Raw genomic sequence first — 17,928 nt, 5'->3', positions numbered from 1 at the left:
GCTGGGCAGATTCTTTGTAGAGAAGAGAAACAAGGTGTGAAGGGGAAGAATGACGTGGTTAGTGAAGTCCTCTGAAAGAGTCAATATGAGGACAAGGGGGATCCAGTGGACAATCCTTTGAAAGGAGCTCAAATTCCAAACTCCAAAGGTTCCCACAGAAATTTGGCTGTTGGGGGTTTGGAGGGAAGAGCACTATGCATATGAGGAAAAAAGGGTAGGAATACATATGTATATGTGTATATATATACATATATTATTCTGATTTCTCAATGCAAAGAGGCTACCAGCAGATCTGTGCTGTTTCACACAGATCTCAGTGATCTGTAAAAGGGATTGAAGAACAGGCTGACCGGTTTTTAGCGGCATCAAACTGCTCAGAACAGCAAAAATCAAGACTGATTGCAAAGAGCTGTCCAGGGACTGAGTGATCAGGCAATAATGTGGCACAGGAAATCACATGATGTAAAGGTAACACCACGGGGGAGACAAACAATCTCAGCTTTACACAGAGAGTTACGAGCTCCGGGAGTGTTCATTCACAAAAGAAATGCTGCAATTACACTCACTGGCTCCCTGAAAGCCTCATCTCAGTTGCCAGTGGAATAAAGGAAACAAAAAAATGTCTGGAATTACTGAGAAAGTAAAAGAAAATAAACCAGGTAACAGGGTGCTGCTGTAAAAATCCATTTGTGTGGTCACACCTTGATTGATTTGATCTTGCCACCACAAAAATGCGACATCTTTAATGACCAGCACATCATAAAGACCTTTTGGGTATCTGTGGTTTTCTCTCCTGAGCACAATTCCACACTGAAATAAGGACACTTAACTCCTCTACTTGTCTTCCAGGAATCTCAAAGCAAAGGAAGATAATTTTAAAATAATCATTCAAGTTGCTTTATAGCTGGGGAAGCTGAGCTTTGAGCAGCAATATAGCTTATTCAAAATTAAACAGCTGATGAAGGCAGAGGCAGAAATGAACTCCAGATCCTCCCCCACCTCATACACCCACTCACTCCAGCAGCTAATTGGTTGTGGTGAATTATTTTCAAACAGACACATAAAAACGCAGAGGCTGCAAAACTGTTCAGTTCTCAAGCACAAGAGAGGGAAAAAAATCTATTAAAGCTGAATGAAAGGTTTGGGGGGAAAAACATTGATCTGCTTATTTGAAAAATTACAGATTTATACAATTTTAGCTCTGAGAAATATTGCAGAGCAGTTCATAGCTGGGGTCAATTCACAGCAGAAGTTACTGAGGGAAAAAGCAGCCTCAGGTAACTGCCTCTGGTGCTTCTTCTCTTGAGGTCTGTCCTCTGACCCTGCTGTGTTTTCGTGGTTCACCAATTCTTTGGCAAGTTTACATTTAAAATTGAACACAATAAATGTATTTTCTTTAATAAAATCAGGATGAAATTCACTTCCCTGTTGTTTTTTTCGAACCCTTTGCCCCTTGTTTAGCTTCAGAGAGGGGTGTGTGATTAAAACTCGGTTCCGTGACTCTGAGGAAACAGATCAGAATTAAAAAACCCCAATGCATTAATTTGAAGAGAAAATACCTAATAGAGTGTGTTTTTCTTGTGCTACCAGAAATTAAATTTCAAAGCATCCAATGTGCTAAATTATTATATCTCTTGAGGGATGTGCTCAAGCCAAAATCCATTCAGGAATGAAACAAAAAAAAGGATGATAACCTACATTTTCTCCCTTAGATTTTTTGTCATTAAAAATACAGGTTTCTTGCCCAATATACAGAATCAGCACTTATATTCCATTTCCTTCTTTTCTGGAATTGTCTCTGCAATTGTTTCCCTGTTTTCAGCCCAAGTCAATCTCCAAGCTCCTTCTTCAGACAAGTAGAAAATCAATCAAACAACTCAACTGCATCGTTCAAAGTTTTTGTCCCTGACATACAACACAATATTGTGATCTAAAGATGGACTTGAGGGCTGCTGCCATAATCAAAGGCCTTTTTTAGGCCAATCTTTACTTCCCAGTGAGGCTTAAAGCTTCAGCATGGCCGGCTCCTTGTGTTACACCGTCCTGTGCTGCAGCAGCTCAATGTAAGAAAATGAGAAATCGAAACCAGTGGAAGTAATTTTGGACAGAAAAAAAAATCCTTAAAAAGTAATATTTAAACAGAATTGCATCTTTAGAAGCAACTTTTTATCCCTCTAAAAATGTTTAGTACTCTAATCATACTGCCACTGGTTGGTGTAATGATGCTCCTGGAATACACAAAGATGTGTCCAAGAGGTAGCCAAAGCTCACCTGAGCTGGACACTGAGCTCTTGGCTCTTCACTCAGGTGGGTGAACCCAATTTTAACCACCCCAGGCTGAGTGTTCCCAGGGGTACAGGAGCTGTAATTTCATGGAGTATTTAGACTTTCAGCTTTTAGTGTTAGTGCCCTTTCGGAAATAACATTAATTTCTTCTTGTAACATTCATGTAACTTTATTTTTCCAGCCGAGTCCTGGGATAGCTGTCTCACAGAATTGTCACAGAATGGTTTGGGTTGGAAGGGACCTAAAAGATCATACAGTTCCACCCCCCTGCCAGGTGCAGGGACACCTTCCACTAGCCCAGGTTGCTCCAAGCCCTGTCCAACCTGGCCTTGGACACTTCCAGGGATCCACAGCTCTCTGGGCAACCTGTGCCAGGGCCTCACTACCCTCACAGAGAAGAATTTCTTCCTTCCTAATATCCCATCTTAATCTACCCTCCATCATCTCAAAGCCATTCCTCCCTGTCCCATCAGGACTTTGTCCTGTCCTGTACATTCTTTCACAAAACACAGTTGCAGCTCCACTTCAATTCCTCATTAGTTCAAACCCCACTCATGAGCTGTGACTGAAAGAGGTCACAGAGTCGTCCTATTTTTGAAATCTCTGTGTTTTCCACTTGTGGTGACCACTGCTCACTTGAGAGGAGAGGAAGGTGGCACTTTGTCCCCATCTGTGCTAAGGGAGAGACATAATCACATCTGAGCTTGGCTGTGCTGCCCTGAGTGCACGGCAGATGTCAAATGGCAGGGCTCTTAGCCCAGCGCTTTTCACAGCACCCTTGAAAGGGTCAGTGACTCCAATAACAGCAAGTGATGCTTCAGTCATCACATGCAGTTTGAATTTATTCACATAAGGATCAAAACATGAGCAAGTCAAGTGGCTTTAAGACACCGTGGAGTTGTGTGTTTTAATTAGAAACACTCCAAAGGTGAAATGACAGTGCAAATTAAAAAAACTAAGTGGGGGAGCAGATTTTAGGAATCAGGAGTGTGCTGTAACAGGAACTTTCAGATTTTCTGTTTAGATTGTTTGCAGAGAGGTATTTTCCTCCCCCAGCAGTGCTTTCTGAGGGGAATAACCCTAAAGTGAGGGGAGGAAGAGCTCACCCTTATGTCACTTCTCTAGATGTTATCAGCTGCTTTCCACTGCACAGTGCAATTACTGCTGTTACCTCATTAGTGTTTTAATCAGAGCTCACGTGCAGGCAGGCCAAGGTAGGAAGGTTCAACTCCCAGTCTCAGGTCTGGGCTCTTCAGTCACTGGCCCAGTTTAGAGGGGTCTCAAGGCTGCCCCAAGTAAGAGGCAGATGTAATGACCTGTATAGAAAGAGGCAGCCCCCAACTACACCTCCATCTTCTGTGGCTCTTTGTGGTCTTTAAATATTTAAAGTGCTGTTCTGGGGAGAAAAAGCTATTTTCATTACTATGGTATCTGTCAGAGATGCTACCCAAGGATTTTATAGGTCCTGTGGACTAAAGGCTTATGGTAAATTCACAGCCACAGATTTCCAGCCAATGATGTGAAATCCAAGTGCTCCGAGTATCACAAATCTCCCACCTTGTGTTGTCTAAATAGGATTTATTTGTGAGGGAGTCTCTGTATCAGTCAGGTCAATTTACTGTGAGGTTGTTTCTGGTTTTGTGACGGCTCCCTCAGCAACACAAATTATATTGTGTGTATCACACCCGTTGCTATTCCTCTCCTTAGAAGATAAAGAAAAGAATTCTTACACAAAAATATACTACTATTATGGGGGTCTTTTCCTCTTTTCAGGTGATTTTTTTGCTGTATCTTAACAATTAACACAGAAATGAACTCTCCTGCTCTCAGGGCACACACTCACATCAGCTGCTGGGCAAGCTGTGTTCCTGGGCAACACAGGAACTTTAGTCACACTGAATCCCATGAACAGGCACTGACAAGGTGAGAACATGAGGCTCCTTAGCCTTGAGAAAGCTGCCAGTGGTGCCTGTTCTGGAGCATCTGCACCTTCCCCATGGGGGCTGGAGTGACAAAAGGAAGAGCAAACCTCGGCTCCCTAAAAGAGGGGAACCCACTGAGCCTGGGGAATTCTCTGTTGGTTCATCTGCCTGGAGGAGAAGAATAATTTTTTTCAGCTTTGTCCTTACTAATAGCTAACTAATGCTTTCCATCCACAGCCAGTTTTGGTTTTTTTCTGGGAAAGCACCAGTGTGCTTCAGCTGAAGGCTCGAAATGGGTTATGAATGAGCTTCCTTCTCCCTCTGCCTACTCTTGGTTGGCACAGGAGACGGACTGTTGGGTAAACAGATAAACAGCCTGGTAACTGTGGGCAGCACTGGGAAGGAAACTTCACAAAAGGAAATCTAGAAACAAACACACAGCAGTGATGGTGATGCAGAAAATGGACATGACTGTGCAAGATGCAATTCCTGACCATGATTATTACACTTTTCTAAATAATGTGAGTGACAGAATTGCTGTAGCTGTCCAGAGTCCCAAGTGGGTGAGCAGATATTGCACTGCATCTCCTGGTTTTGAACATTTTTCCTTCCCACATCTCAAAACCTTGTACAAAGACAAACAGCACTGCAGCAGGAGGAGGAAAGAATGGCCCAAAACCAAAGAAACAGCCAAAACCAACTAATTTCAATTCTTGCAGTGTTATCTACTGTGGCCACTTCAGAGAACACCTGAAGATGTTTGGCCTTGTTTGCATCTTATTTTCCATAAAAGCAGATGTGGAACATCATAGATCAAATCTCCTCTCAGTGGGAGATGGCAGTGTCCTCCCACCCACATAAACACTTACCAGGAGAACAAGAATCACTGGCCCTTGGTATATGTAGTCAATATATTTCCCTGGCTCTTTTCCAAACCAGCACCTGTAAAAAACAAAACAAGTAAGAAAACAATTTGTAAAGGTAAATTCACTTATTTTAGACTGTAATATGTTGGATATAGAGAGGCGTTTCTTTTTTCACTGTATTGTTTAATCATATATAAATTATCAGCAAGTAATTGAGTTTTCTGCTGCAAATCACCTGCTGTTGGACACAGATCTGAGCCCCATTTTCCCCTCCAATTAGAACATTCATGTTCCCTCTATGTTTTTGGCTATTGCCTACGTAAATACTTCCAAGAAATGTGAGAACCTGCTGTAAGGAGGATGCAGGAGATGTCTGAGAAAGGGATCAAAGAAATATTCTGTGTAAGAGAAAAAAAACCCCTGTTATCCACTGCAGTGCACAAAGACACATTGCACAAAGTAAGGGCTGTAACTTAAACATCTCAAGTTGCATGGAAATGCTGCCTAAATAAAATACTGAAAGAATAAGGAGTCACCCCATTGGCTTTGAATGAATCTGGGGACCACTGGAGACTCCAGTGGTCGAGTGACCATCCCTGGAAGTGCTCAAAAACCATGTAGATGTGGCACTTGGGGCCATGGGTTAGTGGAGGACCTGGCATAGTTGGGTGAGTGGCTGGGCTCCGTGAGCTGAGAGACCTTGTCCAACCTTAATGATTCCATGGCCACCAAAGCCAGCAGGCAGAACAGAGCCATCTTTTGATGGTACCAAATTTCTGCTCCAACATCACCTTCCAAACTGTCTGGCACAACCCAAAATGGACAGGGAAATGGACTCAGGTGAAGTGAAATCACAGATAAACTGAGTGGCCTCAGAGCAGCAGAGAGCCTGGAGGTGTCGCACGCGACCGAGCGCTGGCTTGACTTCCTCTTCCACTAATTCCAAGTGTTTTCTCCCTGCTGTGTTATACAACAAAATACCCCTGTGATTTCACAGCAACCCACACTGACACTCGCTTCATCCTCTTCACTGGGAATAATAAATCTGTCATGCTGGTAAATGAATGAGAGACGGCTCAGGTCTGAACTCGCACCGTTCCATTTTCCTTGGGGTAGTTTTGGACCAGGCCAAAAACTAATCAAGTCCAAAACTATTCCTGGGGAACATATCTGAAGCTATCAGCAGCCAGAGGACATTCCCAATAGTCCACAAACTGCAGCTCCCCTGATTTTGGAGGCCAAGAAGGTTTAATAATACGGGTGTGAATGATTCCATGCTATTTGGAAGCTGAGCCCCAGGAATTAATCCAGGCCCAACTCATTTAGCATTACAGATACAGCCACGGGGTCTGGATCCAGGATTCCACCAAGCAAAGACAGATTTGCGTTCATAATTCCTGAAGGCTTAGATCATTGGAGCTCCAGATCCCTCAGGAAGTAGATTTTGGAGTCCAAGGGTCTGAGAGTTTTCTTCCCTGTCATGGATACCACACAACAAGTCTATACAGCAGAAGTTATGCCTTCCCCATGTTTGCTTTGTGGAACAGATAATTTAGTGCCACTGGAGACATGGAAACAAGGGGAATTCTGAGCTAAGGAGACCATGGAGCCAGATTTGCACTTTTACAAGCAGCAAGATGTAATAGGTGTTGCCTCCAAGAGGTTGCAGTCTGTAAGACACGACCTCACGGATCCAGGGGAAATGAGCTGGGATTAGGAAAGCTCTGGTTCAGATGGGACCCTTATGGACCACACCACGCCCTCAAAGCCTCCCTCCAAAATGTGTTGTTTGCTGAAACAGGAGGAGCTGGTTGCCCATTGCAAGATGCTCTGAGTGGACAGGAGAGCTGAGGTATGCAGCTGGAATCAGGAACACAGCTCAGTACCTGACAATTATTTGCCTTTTCCTGGCTCAATTCCTACATCCTTTGAGTTCCAAACGAATGAGGGAGCTTTGAATGTTTCAGAAATCTGAAAGATGTCTGCTATTCCCTGGTGCCCTGGCGAAAGTAAGTGTGAATTGATAATTTTGCAACTCATCTTTCAAAATTTGGGCATGAGAGCAAGACTTGGAATAAGGTACTTCCTCCAGCCAAGTTATCATCCAAGAAGAATCCCCAGGGCAGCCTTAAATGAATGAAACTGGGTTTTTGAATTTTATTTTTTTTTATGTAGCTGGAAAGATATGAAGAAAAAATAATTACAAGATATGCCAGGGCAGGAAACAAAATTCTCCAGAACTCGCAAGACCTACATTTGAGAGAAGATTTTGAAGGGTATTTTGGGAGAACTATTTTTTATTGCCTGAAACTCAGAGAACTAAGAGAAGCACAGAGTTCCTGGGAAGCTGGCTGATCTAGCAGAGGGACTAATAAGAAGCAGACTGAGGCATGTGGCAGAACTTAGTGGGCTAGAAAAAGTCAGCAAAGAATTTGGAACAGAGCTGGTAGAGCACAAACGAGGTTCCAGGGCAAAGGCTGCTAACTGCTCTCTGGAATTTAAACGTTACTTAGCTGGAAGACCAAAATGATGAAATTTATTATCTGAAGTCCAGTATTAGACCAAGGCTGTGCTGAGTGAAGAATTAATGTGGATTTACTTCCACGCACTCTGAGGAAACAAGGTTGTGGCCAAAGGCAGACTCTGCAACATAGGACTCTCCAGGGGAGTTGGTACTCCAGGTTCTTTTTGTAGGTGGTGGAGAAAAAACAAAAATCAGCATTTTTAGGTCTGTGTTGCTCCCAGTGGGCTGTAAACCAGCTCTGCTACATTATAATCTAAATGTTTCTGATGAAATCTGGTGAGTAACGCCGAGAGGAGACAGCTATTTGCCAGAGACATTATAAATGTCTGCATTTGATTAGCAATATTTCATATTTAGAGTCTTAACTGTTCTAACTGGGACCTTTAGCTGAGGTATTGCAAACTGTTCTGCCAATCATCTGAAGTCTTACTTTAAATCCAGCACACACCATTGTTTCTGCAATAAAATAATTTCTTTAAAAGCAAAAAGAGAAAAATCACTGACAATTATTTGGTGCATCTGTGTGAAATAAGAGCCGTTTAACCACTTTTTATTCTTTTTTTTACCTCTGGAAGGATAAACAAACACTCCCTGAATATTGAAGAGGACAATTTGGGAAGACAGTTGTGATAAGATTCAGATATGTAGAACACATTTCTGTTGAATAGCACTACTTAATATTCTACAGGGTTCTCCAATAGCTCTTTATATAACCAAACCCACCACTGGTTTTATCACTATTGTTCATTAGATCTCACTAATGTTCTTCCCCTTAACAAATGCCCATCAATGAAATTACTGCAATAATTCTTAATAGTTTGTGTGGGTTTTTTAAAATTGAGATTTGACAGTACTTTTTTTTTTCTTGGAGTTGCCATATTTTGCTAAAGAACTGGTAAACACCAGACAGGATATTTGCCACAGTACCAATTATAGTTGCCTCACAGTGCAAAAAATTATCTCTATGAAGTACAAAGACTAAAAAGTGAAGAAGTTGGTTGAAGCATTTCCTTAACATTCTTTCTGTGTGCTATTTTGAGCTTTTAAACTACGATGAGCTACACAACCTGAACCCAAACAACTTAAATGGATACTCAGACGGAGAAAGAGGAGTTTCCCATTTTTTCCTGAATTTTGGGCTGTCCCAAACAGTGTTGGAAGCTGCAGGCAAATCCACGTTTGCTGTCCATGTCCAGTTGGCTGGGTCTGACCTCCTGGGAGTGGCACATGATTCCCCTAGTGCTCAGGACAAATGGACAACAGCCCTGGCAAGGAGCAACGTCAGGACCCTGGATTTTAGAAGAGGAGCTTGCAGCTGTTTAAATAATTAGTGGATGAAATCCCCCTGGGAACCTGTCCTTAGGGACAGAGGAACTGATCAGACCTGGCAGCTCTTTAAGGACATTTTTCTTAGAGAACAAGAGCTCTCCAATCCCATGTGTAAGAAACCAGGCAGGACAGGCAGGGAATGGGCATGGCTGAGCTCCTCACACTGAGGAAGAAGGAAATGCACAGCCAGTGGAAGCAGGAATATGTGCCCTGGGATATGGTTTGGATGTGTATTCATGTCCTGATTTGTTTAGAGAGCCACACAAACACAAACAATAATGTCACTTACTGTTCGTTTTCATAATACAGCTTGCCAATGGCCCAGGCAATGATGATTGGACAGGGAATACCTGCAGGAGCAAAAAAACTCAGGAGTTAATCATGGATGGATGGATGGATGGATGTATCCATGGTACCAAAGTAAATTCAGGTTTGTGCAAGGAGAGTCTGAGTTAATGAACTGGGAGACTCTAAATACAAGTGGTCCTATCTTGGTCTGCTTGAGACATCACAACTGCTAAGATTTTTAGTTCAAAAATTTAAAAAAAAAAAGATAATCTTGACAAAACTTCAATACCAATAAGGGAAGGGAATAAAAATATTAACAAACACAGACACGAATACCTGTATTTCCATAGAAGTGACCAGAACAATTTTGGCTGATTTAAAGGCAGTTTTGGTCCCTTATCATTTTCCTGCAGCTGACACAGCAAAATCTTAAAAGACAGTACTTGGGAGTGGGTGTTTAGGTTTTTATTTCCCTGGCTCCAAAAAGCTTGTAAACTTAATGGGATCTTTGGATGAAGCACATTTGCAAAACTTTCAACAAGTTTTTTGAGTTCAGTGTTCCCTATGAAACAGGGTTGTGAGAAAGAATAGTTTGATATCTTGCAGCATCAGAATTCTTGTTTTTTTTCTCCTTCTGAAGGATCCAGCTACTTTTAACTTTACAGACATCACTGCACTCCCTAAGAAGCGTTTGTGTTAGGCCTTCCAAACCAGCTGGTTTGAAGGGGATTTGCTGGAGGAGGAATCTGGAAGGGAGGAAGAGTAAATGGAACTGGCCTTTTGACTCACATTCAAGCAAGGACTAGACTGATGTCAAAATTAGAAGGGGAGAGTTTTCCCTCTCCATTCCCCCTTTAACTCCTCACCTCAGGAAAACCCAAACAAGTCCAGCCTCGCCAGCTCCATCCCTCATTCCAAACTCCAGGTTCATGTCCCTCTGAAATCGCTGAGGTGAGTGCATGGACAGGGCCCAGATCCAGTGACACACGAGTATCTGCTTCTACCCCTGTGTGAGCAACGTGACTTAAACCCTCATGGAGGAGCAGAGGTGGATTTGTTTCTAACACAGCCTTTTAACCTCGCATTTGCTGCATCTCTCGTGGGAAATGGAGGCTTTAAAGAGATGGAAAGAGAACCACGACACAGAAGGGATGGGCCTGAGCTGCTGAGGGGTCATCTTTAACCTCAGCAAGGAGTGCTCTGATCTCCTGCCCCAACATCCCTGGTGATTCCTCGAGTGATTGAAGGGGCTGGGTGGCCCTCCAAATGATTGTGCTGTCTTTCATTCTGTTCACCACAGTCTCAAAGGGTCTGGTGCACTCATGTTCCCATGTTCTTGTGAGGAATGGACAGAGAAAATGGAGCCACGTCCTCTCTCCTGAAGGAAATTATTTTACTTTTCCTTGTGAAGAACAGGGATTTGAGAATGAGACTGGTAAAAAAATGTGTATGGGGAGGCAGAGCAAAGCCAGAATGCACCCAAAAGGTGGGTGGAAAGGTATGTGTAGCTCACACCACTCCTGCATTAGTAAAGAGAGACCCAGAGGGTTCTGACAGAGGTAGGGAGGGAAAACACCAGGGATCAAACCAACCTGTGAGAGCTGTGTAAGCAGCTGATTTTCCAGTTTGCTGAGAGAATTGGAAACTGTTGGGGAAAAAATTGAATCAACTCCCCAAATAAACATTTTCTTTCGACTACAACTCCTCTTTCCTCCCATTTGATTTTGGATTGAATGACGTATTTTGTTTCAAAGGCTGTTTCTGCCTTCAGAACTGCAATCCAATTACTTCTGCAGAGAGGGAGAGGCACTTCTGAACAAAATGTCATTCTGCTTTCACAAAAGAAAATATTGGTGACTTTTTCCCACCTTTCTTCCTTCAACAGAAAAGAACTGCCAGATTCACTGGTTCAGTTGGACCTCAGATTTCCTTTCACGTGAACAAGCTGCCTGCATGGGGCCTGTCCTGCCAAACGTCTCCTGGCCAAGTTCAAAACATGGACATACTGGTTGGGAAGGACCTCTGAAGCTGCTTGCTCCAATTTCCTGCTCTGAGCAGAACTATCAACACTCACCCACCTCAGCCAGGGCTTAGCCTGGCAGTATTTTCAATATCCCCAAGGTCAGAGGTTTCACAGCTTGTAAGTCACATATTCCAGTGCTGCACCATCTCCTGGTACATTTTCTGTTTCCTTTATGTCCAACTGGAACCTCCCAGTCTGCAGTTTATGGATTTGTCCCTCCTTATAACATCTGCTACTACCAAGAAGAATTTGGCTCCATCATCTTTTTAATTATCTTTCAAATCACTCCTGGTACCAAACAGATCCCTCCTCATCTTCCTCTTTGCCAGATTAAAACTCAGCTCCTTCAGCCTCACATCACAGCTCATGCCCTTCAGATCCCTGATCATATTTTCACCTGGAGAATCTCCAGTTTTCCACATCCCTTTTTGACCTCAGAGGCCATACGTGACCACAGCATCCCAAAGGCAGCTTTACCACAGCTGAGTCTCTGAGTAGTCCCAAGGACAGTACAAAGATGACGTGTGACTCTTTGCCAAAGGCTGTTTTCTAGGAACAAATCCCTCAGCAGTCCAAATGACAGCTGTAGGGCTGGACTGGCAGATAATTAGGCTTTTTTTCAAGTCAGCTCCTCACTTAGAAGTGTCTGTTCAGACTGAGAGATCCAGATTTCACCTCCGTGGGATTTGTAATATTTATTCTTGCCTCTCTTGTCTTTAACACTTTAATGCCAGGTACCACAGAGCACCATTTTAACCACAAAAGGCACTTACACCATCCTATGAAGAGGAAGACCCATTTCCTCAGCTTATCTGTGGAGTAGGTCATCACTATAGCAGTGTGTAAGTAGCAGCCTTCCACAAACATCCAGAAGAAGTTGGTCACCACAAAGTAATTGTAGACAGTGGTAATACATCGACACCAGGGCTGGAAAGGGAACAGAAAAGAATATTTCAAAGTCATGGTGAGAACATTTAAGAGATTCTATATGTTGTTATCCCCTTAAAAAAATCATTGGTAGAATTTATTCATGGGATGCAGATTTATCCTGTGGCTTGGAATCACAGTATTTTAGGTGCTGACAGGAACTCACAGCTCCATCTGAGACCTTCTGCTGAGGCTGGCTTCGACCAGGGTCTGCTGTATCTAAACACGTCTGGAAAATTCAGGTTCCAGAACAAGCCTCCAAGAGCTGCAGCTCATTTGACCACAGGTGATCTCTGTTAGTGCCACAATCTTGCTTCCTTTCCACTGAAAGGAAGGAGCACCACTGATATTTAGAAAAAAAATACTTTAAAGGCAAGTTTTTATCAGCCACTTCATCCCCTCTGTTCCTGCTGTCAGTACTACACTCTGTAAGTCACACCATGCCACGGGTCACCTCTGAATTTTGCCACAACCTCAACACGAATTTTTGGTCTACCAGTAAAGGCCTCTCCTCAGAATGGCTGTGCAGTGAGAGCACAGCTGTGGGAAGCACGATTAGCTCCAGATGGGAACATCCCAGCCATAAATCACAAGGAACTGGTGGTAATTTCCACAGTGCTGCTCACCTAAGTCTGGGAAAACTTCTTTCTTACCATACATGGAATGTATTTCTTGAAGCACAACTCTAATTACCTGGGTTCTCTGCTGTCACTGATTTTGGTCATTTTGGTCTCACCATTCTCCAGCCTTTTAATTAACGCTGCATAATTATTTGAAACTTTTGACCCTCAGTTAATTTTATCTTAGCCTTCACATGCAGGAGATATTGCTGGTCTCCAGGCAGCCAACAGAGCAGCAGATGCACCATGAAACCCAGTAAAATTCTGAGGATTAGGAATTTATTGGGCAAGAAGCACAATTACAAAACGACAGCCCATCCACAAGTTGTGATTGCTTCTGTTTATGGAATGGAAATAAAAAGAAGAAATCCTTTGATGTGTTAAAGCTTTCACTACTGTATTATTTCATTAATATTTGAAATTTAGTTTGGCTTCACCCTTAAAATAGGATTAAACCCCAAAACAACCCAGAAGAAGACGAAACATTTTGTTTTCAGAAGTTTAAACCAAATTAAGTTTTCCTTTCCCTTTCCCTTTCCCTTCCCTTCCCTGTTTTTACAGGAATTGTAAAAAGCAATTATATCCAAGTCACTTTTTCCTGTGTCAGAACTGAGAGGAACTGGCCCATGGATTGGGAAGATTCTGGTAGATACAGACAAATACAAATAACGGTGGTGAAAACTCCCCCTGCATGACTTCCATAGGAGACCAGAATAAAATGAATTTTGAGCAAGTCCTTTGGGAATTGTGGATTTAGCAACATTGAATAGTAAACCAGATTTGCAGAGCTCATTAGTTTGAGCCATTCTGTTTATTTGACTGAGGATTCTTGATCCCCACATGTACCCACCATTAGGCTCCAGATAACCAATTCCTTCTGGAATTTTCTGTAAGCATTATAAACTTCACGCAAAATATTTCCACATCGATGCCGCTGTATCTGTGCTATTTAATCTCCACTGATCAGCACAGAAGAGATCATATGAATATCTAGAATAAATGATGTTCCCATTCATTTTGGTGGTGTTATTTTGCCTGACTTATCCCACAATCATGTAACAAAGTTATCACCGAGCTTGTATAAAGCACCTTTCCCAAAAAGGCTGCAGAGAAAAGATGAGTTAATGAAAACTGGGGCATGTGATGACCTGTCCTTATATTTGCAGGTTTATATTTCCATTGTCACTTTGTGGTCACATTTTAAAAGGTATTTGAGTGCCAGTCTCCAACAGATTTTTCCTAAATAACTAAAAATCTCAATAAAGATTTGCAGCATTGTCATGAGAGCAAGTCACACAGCATGAAACCACTGACCATGAAGCTCATAAACCCCCATCTTCTGGAGTGTGAGAATGCCAGAAACACAGACAGAGCGAACACTGAATTAACAGAATTTCCATTTTCCCAAAGGAGCATCTGGATGAATAATAATAGAGATTTATGCATGGACATCTTCTTTATCTGGGCACTAATGATTTCTCTATTTGTTCTCCCAGAGCATGGGACTGAAGTTCAGATGTCAAACCTTACGTCTGAAGAGCTAATCACGGATGATGAGTGCCCAGCTGACATTAAAATGAAGTCAAGCATGGAAGTCACTCTGAGCATGTGGAAAAGTGTCCCTTGCAATATTTATACCAACAAACTCAGCACCCCTGACGTGGTCTGTGCCTTAATTGTGTCTCCCCTGATGGGGGAGGCTTTTTAGAGTCTGTGCCAGGAGTCAGAATTGAACAGGACTTTCAGCCTTCTCTTTCTTCTGTAGTTGTTCATTAAATCTTATCTAGAAAGTACAGGCCACTGACGTGACCCAGACATAGCATGAAGCAGATAATGCAGGAAAAGCCAAATTATCAAGATTGCACAGCCCTTTTAAAGGTAAATTAACCAATGAAAACTTAAAATGCAAGATATTTTCACTTTTCTACCAATGTCTAATAAATTATCTAATCACCCAGGCAGGAACTGTGGAATTCTTTATCCAATCATCCCAGACCACTTCTACTGCAGAATATGGAGTAGATGAAGAAGAAGAAGAAGAAGGTCTGGAGAACAACAACAATCCTCCATTTTGAAGTTTTTTGCTTTTATCTATTTACTATATTAATAAACCCAAAACCTCTAAATTTTTCACCCTGTGACAATCTTACATAGTATTCTATCACCTAATTCACACCAGATTCTAATTCTTCCCAGAGGCCAGGCAATAATTCTTCCCAGAGGCCATGGACAAAGGTCAAAGACGGTGCTGTCCAGAGGGATAGAACCCTTCAGAACAGGCAGAGAAGTGTCCTCTGTATTCTGGGCTCCCACACACCCCAAACTCCAGGGCAGGGCCCTGCCACCTCCCAGCACTCACTTCATTACTCTCGTGGATGTTGTGATCTATCATTTGAAGCAGAAACCACATCACATTCCTCAGGATGAACGTGGTGATCAAGTTCCAGTGGATAATATTCCGCAGGCATCGGATACTCCTGAGCAGGGAAACACATTTAAGTTAACATATACAGTGAATATATACACACACACACACATTAATAACTCTGTAAAACAATCTACTTAATTCTGTTCATTGCATGCCTTATCCCCCTGCAGTCCCTCTCTTACTCTATGAAACAGGAGGCTTGTGTTTCTGCAAAGCCATGTACAACAATTTGTGTGGACAACACAGGGAGCTCCCTTTGACAAAAATCAATTCAAACAAGTGAAACAGGATCTACTAGAGAAAAAAAAATCCAATATTCAAGCTGTCATTTCATCCTTGGTTATTAGTTTTGCTCCCCTTCCCTCCATCTCTAGAATAACTGGAATTGATAGAAAAGCCTCTGAACAACCAGGCTGCCCTAGAGGCTGCTGAGTTGCTTACAGAAGATTCTGTGACAAATATTTGTGCTGGAGTGGCAAAGCTAGAATAGTTTACGTTTGGTTAGTTCTTGAACAGGCTCACCTGTGTGAGCTTGAATTAATGCCACAGGAGAGCACAGACTTCCTGGTTTTCAGTCCTGGGCTTAGCTGGCTGTACCTTAAACGAGGTAGGGCTGCACATCCTCCTTCATCAGGAAATATTTGTGTCAGTTTTCAGTCCCTCGCCAGCTCCCATTCAGATGCGATGTAAATCATGAGCACAATGTAAAATATGAGCTACAGCAAGCTGGGACACAGTGCCATAAAGCAAAAGAGGGGAGATCTGAAATATATTTGCTGCTGGAAATGGCTCCAGGTGGCAGCCAGTGCACGATGCTACTGCCAGAAACCAAAGCATCACTGAAGCAAGACAGAGTAACTCGTGACAGGTTCAGTCATTTAAGACCAGAACATTTCTCTTCTGATTCTCTGTGAACTGGTAAAGGATGGCAGGTGCCAAGCTGCAGCGCTGCAGTTACAGAGTCCTCAATTAAATGATCTCTTGGCTAAATGCAAACCACTCCATTTAGGAAAATCACTTCCACAGAGGCTCAAACAGCCATAGCGCTTCCTGGGATTTGGCAGTGGCCATATCACGCTCCCTGCTTGCCAAGGAAGCTGCCAGATGATGTGGGACAAACAGAGAAAGTGGCTCAAAGCTGCTCAGCTGGAACTGACTGAGCTCACCCCAGGGACAGCAAAAAGAGAGGCACAATCCAGTAACCAAATTTTTGTTGCCTCAGGTCTTTTGCAAGGCAAACAAGCCACTCTTCTTAACAACAAACACTATTTTCCTACCATAAAACACTCATTGTACTTTTCCTAGGACTAAATTAGTCAGTTGCAGGGCCAGAAGAAATTCTGTTATGTCCTTCAGCCTCACAAATCTCTCAGAGCTTTCAAGCAATCCAGCAAAAAACCAAAGACAAGACCTCCCACATCTGAGATGCTTACAGAGAGAACGCTCTGAGGTATAACCCTGCTAAGCCAATGTTAAAATAGCCTCTGAGTTTACCAACTCAGTCCACCAGTATGAAACTGGTATTTGGTTCTGAACGCCTCAGTAACTCACGATGAGTTAATCTGGAGAACAAATCTCCAGCTGCTCAGACCCTTTCTCTTTTATTTAAGCTACAAACTCAACTTACAAACTCCCAAAACGCTGCTCTTGGACATGTCAGACACGGCTCACTTCGAGAATTTCACTTTTAACAAAAGGCTGAGGTTCAGCTTTTTGGCTTTGAGGTTCAGCTGGGTTTGACTTTCTAAGAAATGAGGCAACCAAGCTGCCCATGCTGAGCCCCAGGAGCCCACCTGGCTCTGGACAGGCTTTGAAACATCCTGCTAAGGTCTGTCCTCTGTTGATCATCCTGCACATAAATGTCCTGCAGCTGCTCTTCACCTCCATGTTTTATTCCCTCTCTCCAGGTCAAGGATTAGCAGATGAAGGGATGAGTTTGAAATGTTGCTCCTAGGGAGAGAAGGAGGCAGGGGACTAAAACTAAGGAAATTCAGGTCAAACTGTGAGGTATTGAGATGAAATTAATTGCTTTTGAGAGCTCTAACAACAAAACAAATCAGGCACGCTTGCCACCTGAATGTATTTCTTGGCAAAGATAAGATAAAAGAGTGGGGGGAGAAAGAAGAAATCCTTGCTGCAGGCATCCATTTAGCTGTAGTTTAATCATCCCATAGGCTGGAACACCACTAAATGTGGCTAGGGGAAATCTTATTGCCACAAGATTTACAGCAGGACATTGGACTGGGCACACAGGCAAACAGGATCCAATAAAGAGTTGTAGATTTTTGGTTCATTAACAAAAGCTTTCCCCCCAGGAGGATCCCAGTCATCAAAAACCCATTGTCTTCTGTGTTTTAAGACAAATTCAGTGAACTTGGTGATCTAAAAGGTCTTTTCCAACCTTAACAATTCTATGGTTCAATGTTTTTATTTGCTGGTAAGGTCTTTGCCCTCCTTACTACTTCTTGGTTCCTATTGGTTTGTATTCTTTGCCCAGCACTCTGCATCCTTCAGACTTTTAGTGGTCTGTGCAGGACGCAGAGCAAGAGGGTCGGGTCTGTGTTGGAAACTCCCGATCTATACAGATAATTATCAAAACACTCCTTCTTTTCCAAAAGCCCCATTTGTTGAGGGAAGTTGTACTCCTGGTGTAAAATTAAGTAAAGTATAAATGTGGCCTGTGGCTGGAATTGACCAAAATGAAGCCTGAAGGCT

The 17,928-nt window shown here is 42.7% G+C and overlaps 1 protein-coding gene across 1 annotated transcript in view; it reads right to left on the bottom strand.

Moving 5' to 3' along the window:
• Positions 1-17,928, bottom strand: part of CRHR2 (corticotropin releasing hormone receptor 2) — a 139,308-nt gene that overhangs the window by 25,033 nt on the left and 96,347 nt on the right. The window contains 4 exon segments of the mRNA XM_039549202.1: positions 5,078-5,150; positions 9,217-9,277; positions 12,012-12,165; positions 15,145-15,262. Of these exon segments, the coding sequence (XP_039405136.1) occupies positions 5,078-5,150; positions 9,217-9,277; positions 12,012-12,165; positions 15,145-15,262 (406 nt within the window).

The sequence above is a fragment of the Corvus cornix genome, chromosome 2 (assembly GCF_000738735.6).
Source record: "Corvus cornix cornix isolate S_Up_H32 chromosome 2, ASM73873v5, whole genome shotgun sequence".
NCBI classification, from domain to species: domain Eukaryota; kingdom Metazoa; phylum Chordata; class Aves; order Passeriformes; family Corvidae; genus Corvus; species Corvus cornix.
Note: the sequence above shows the minus strand (reverse complement) of the source record. Positions and strands in the feature narration are given on the sequence as shown.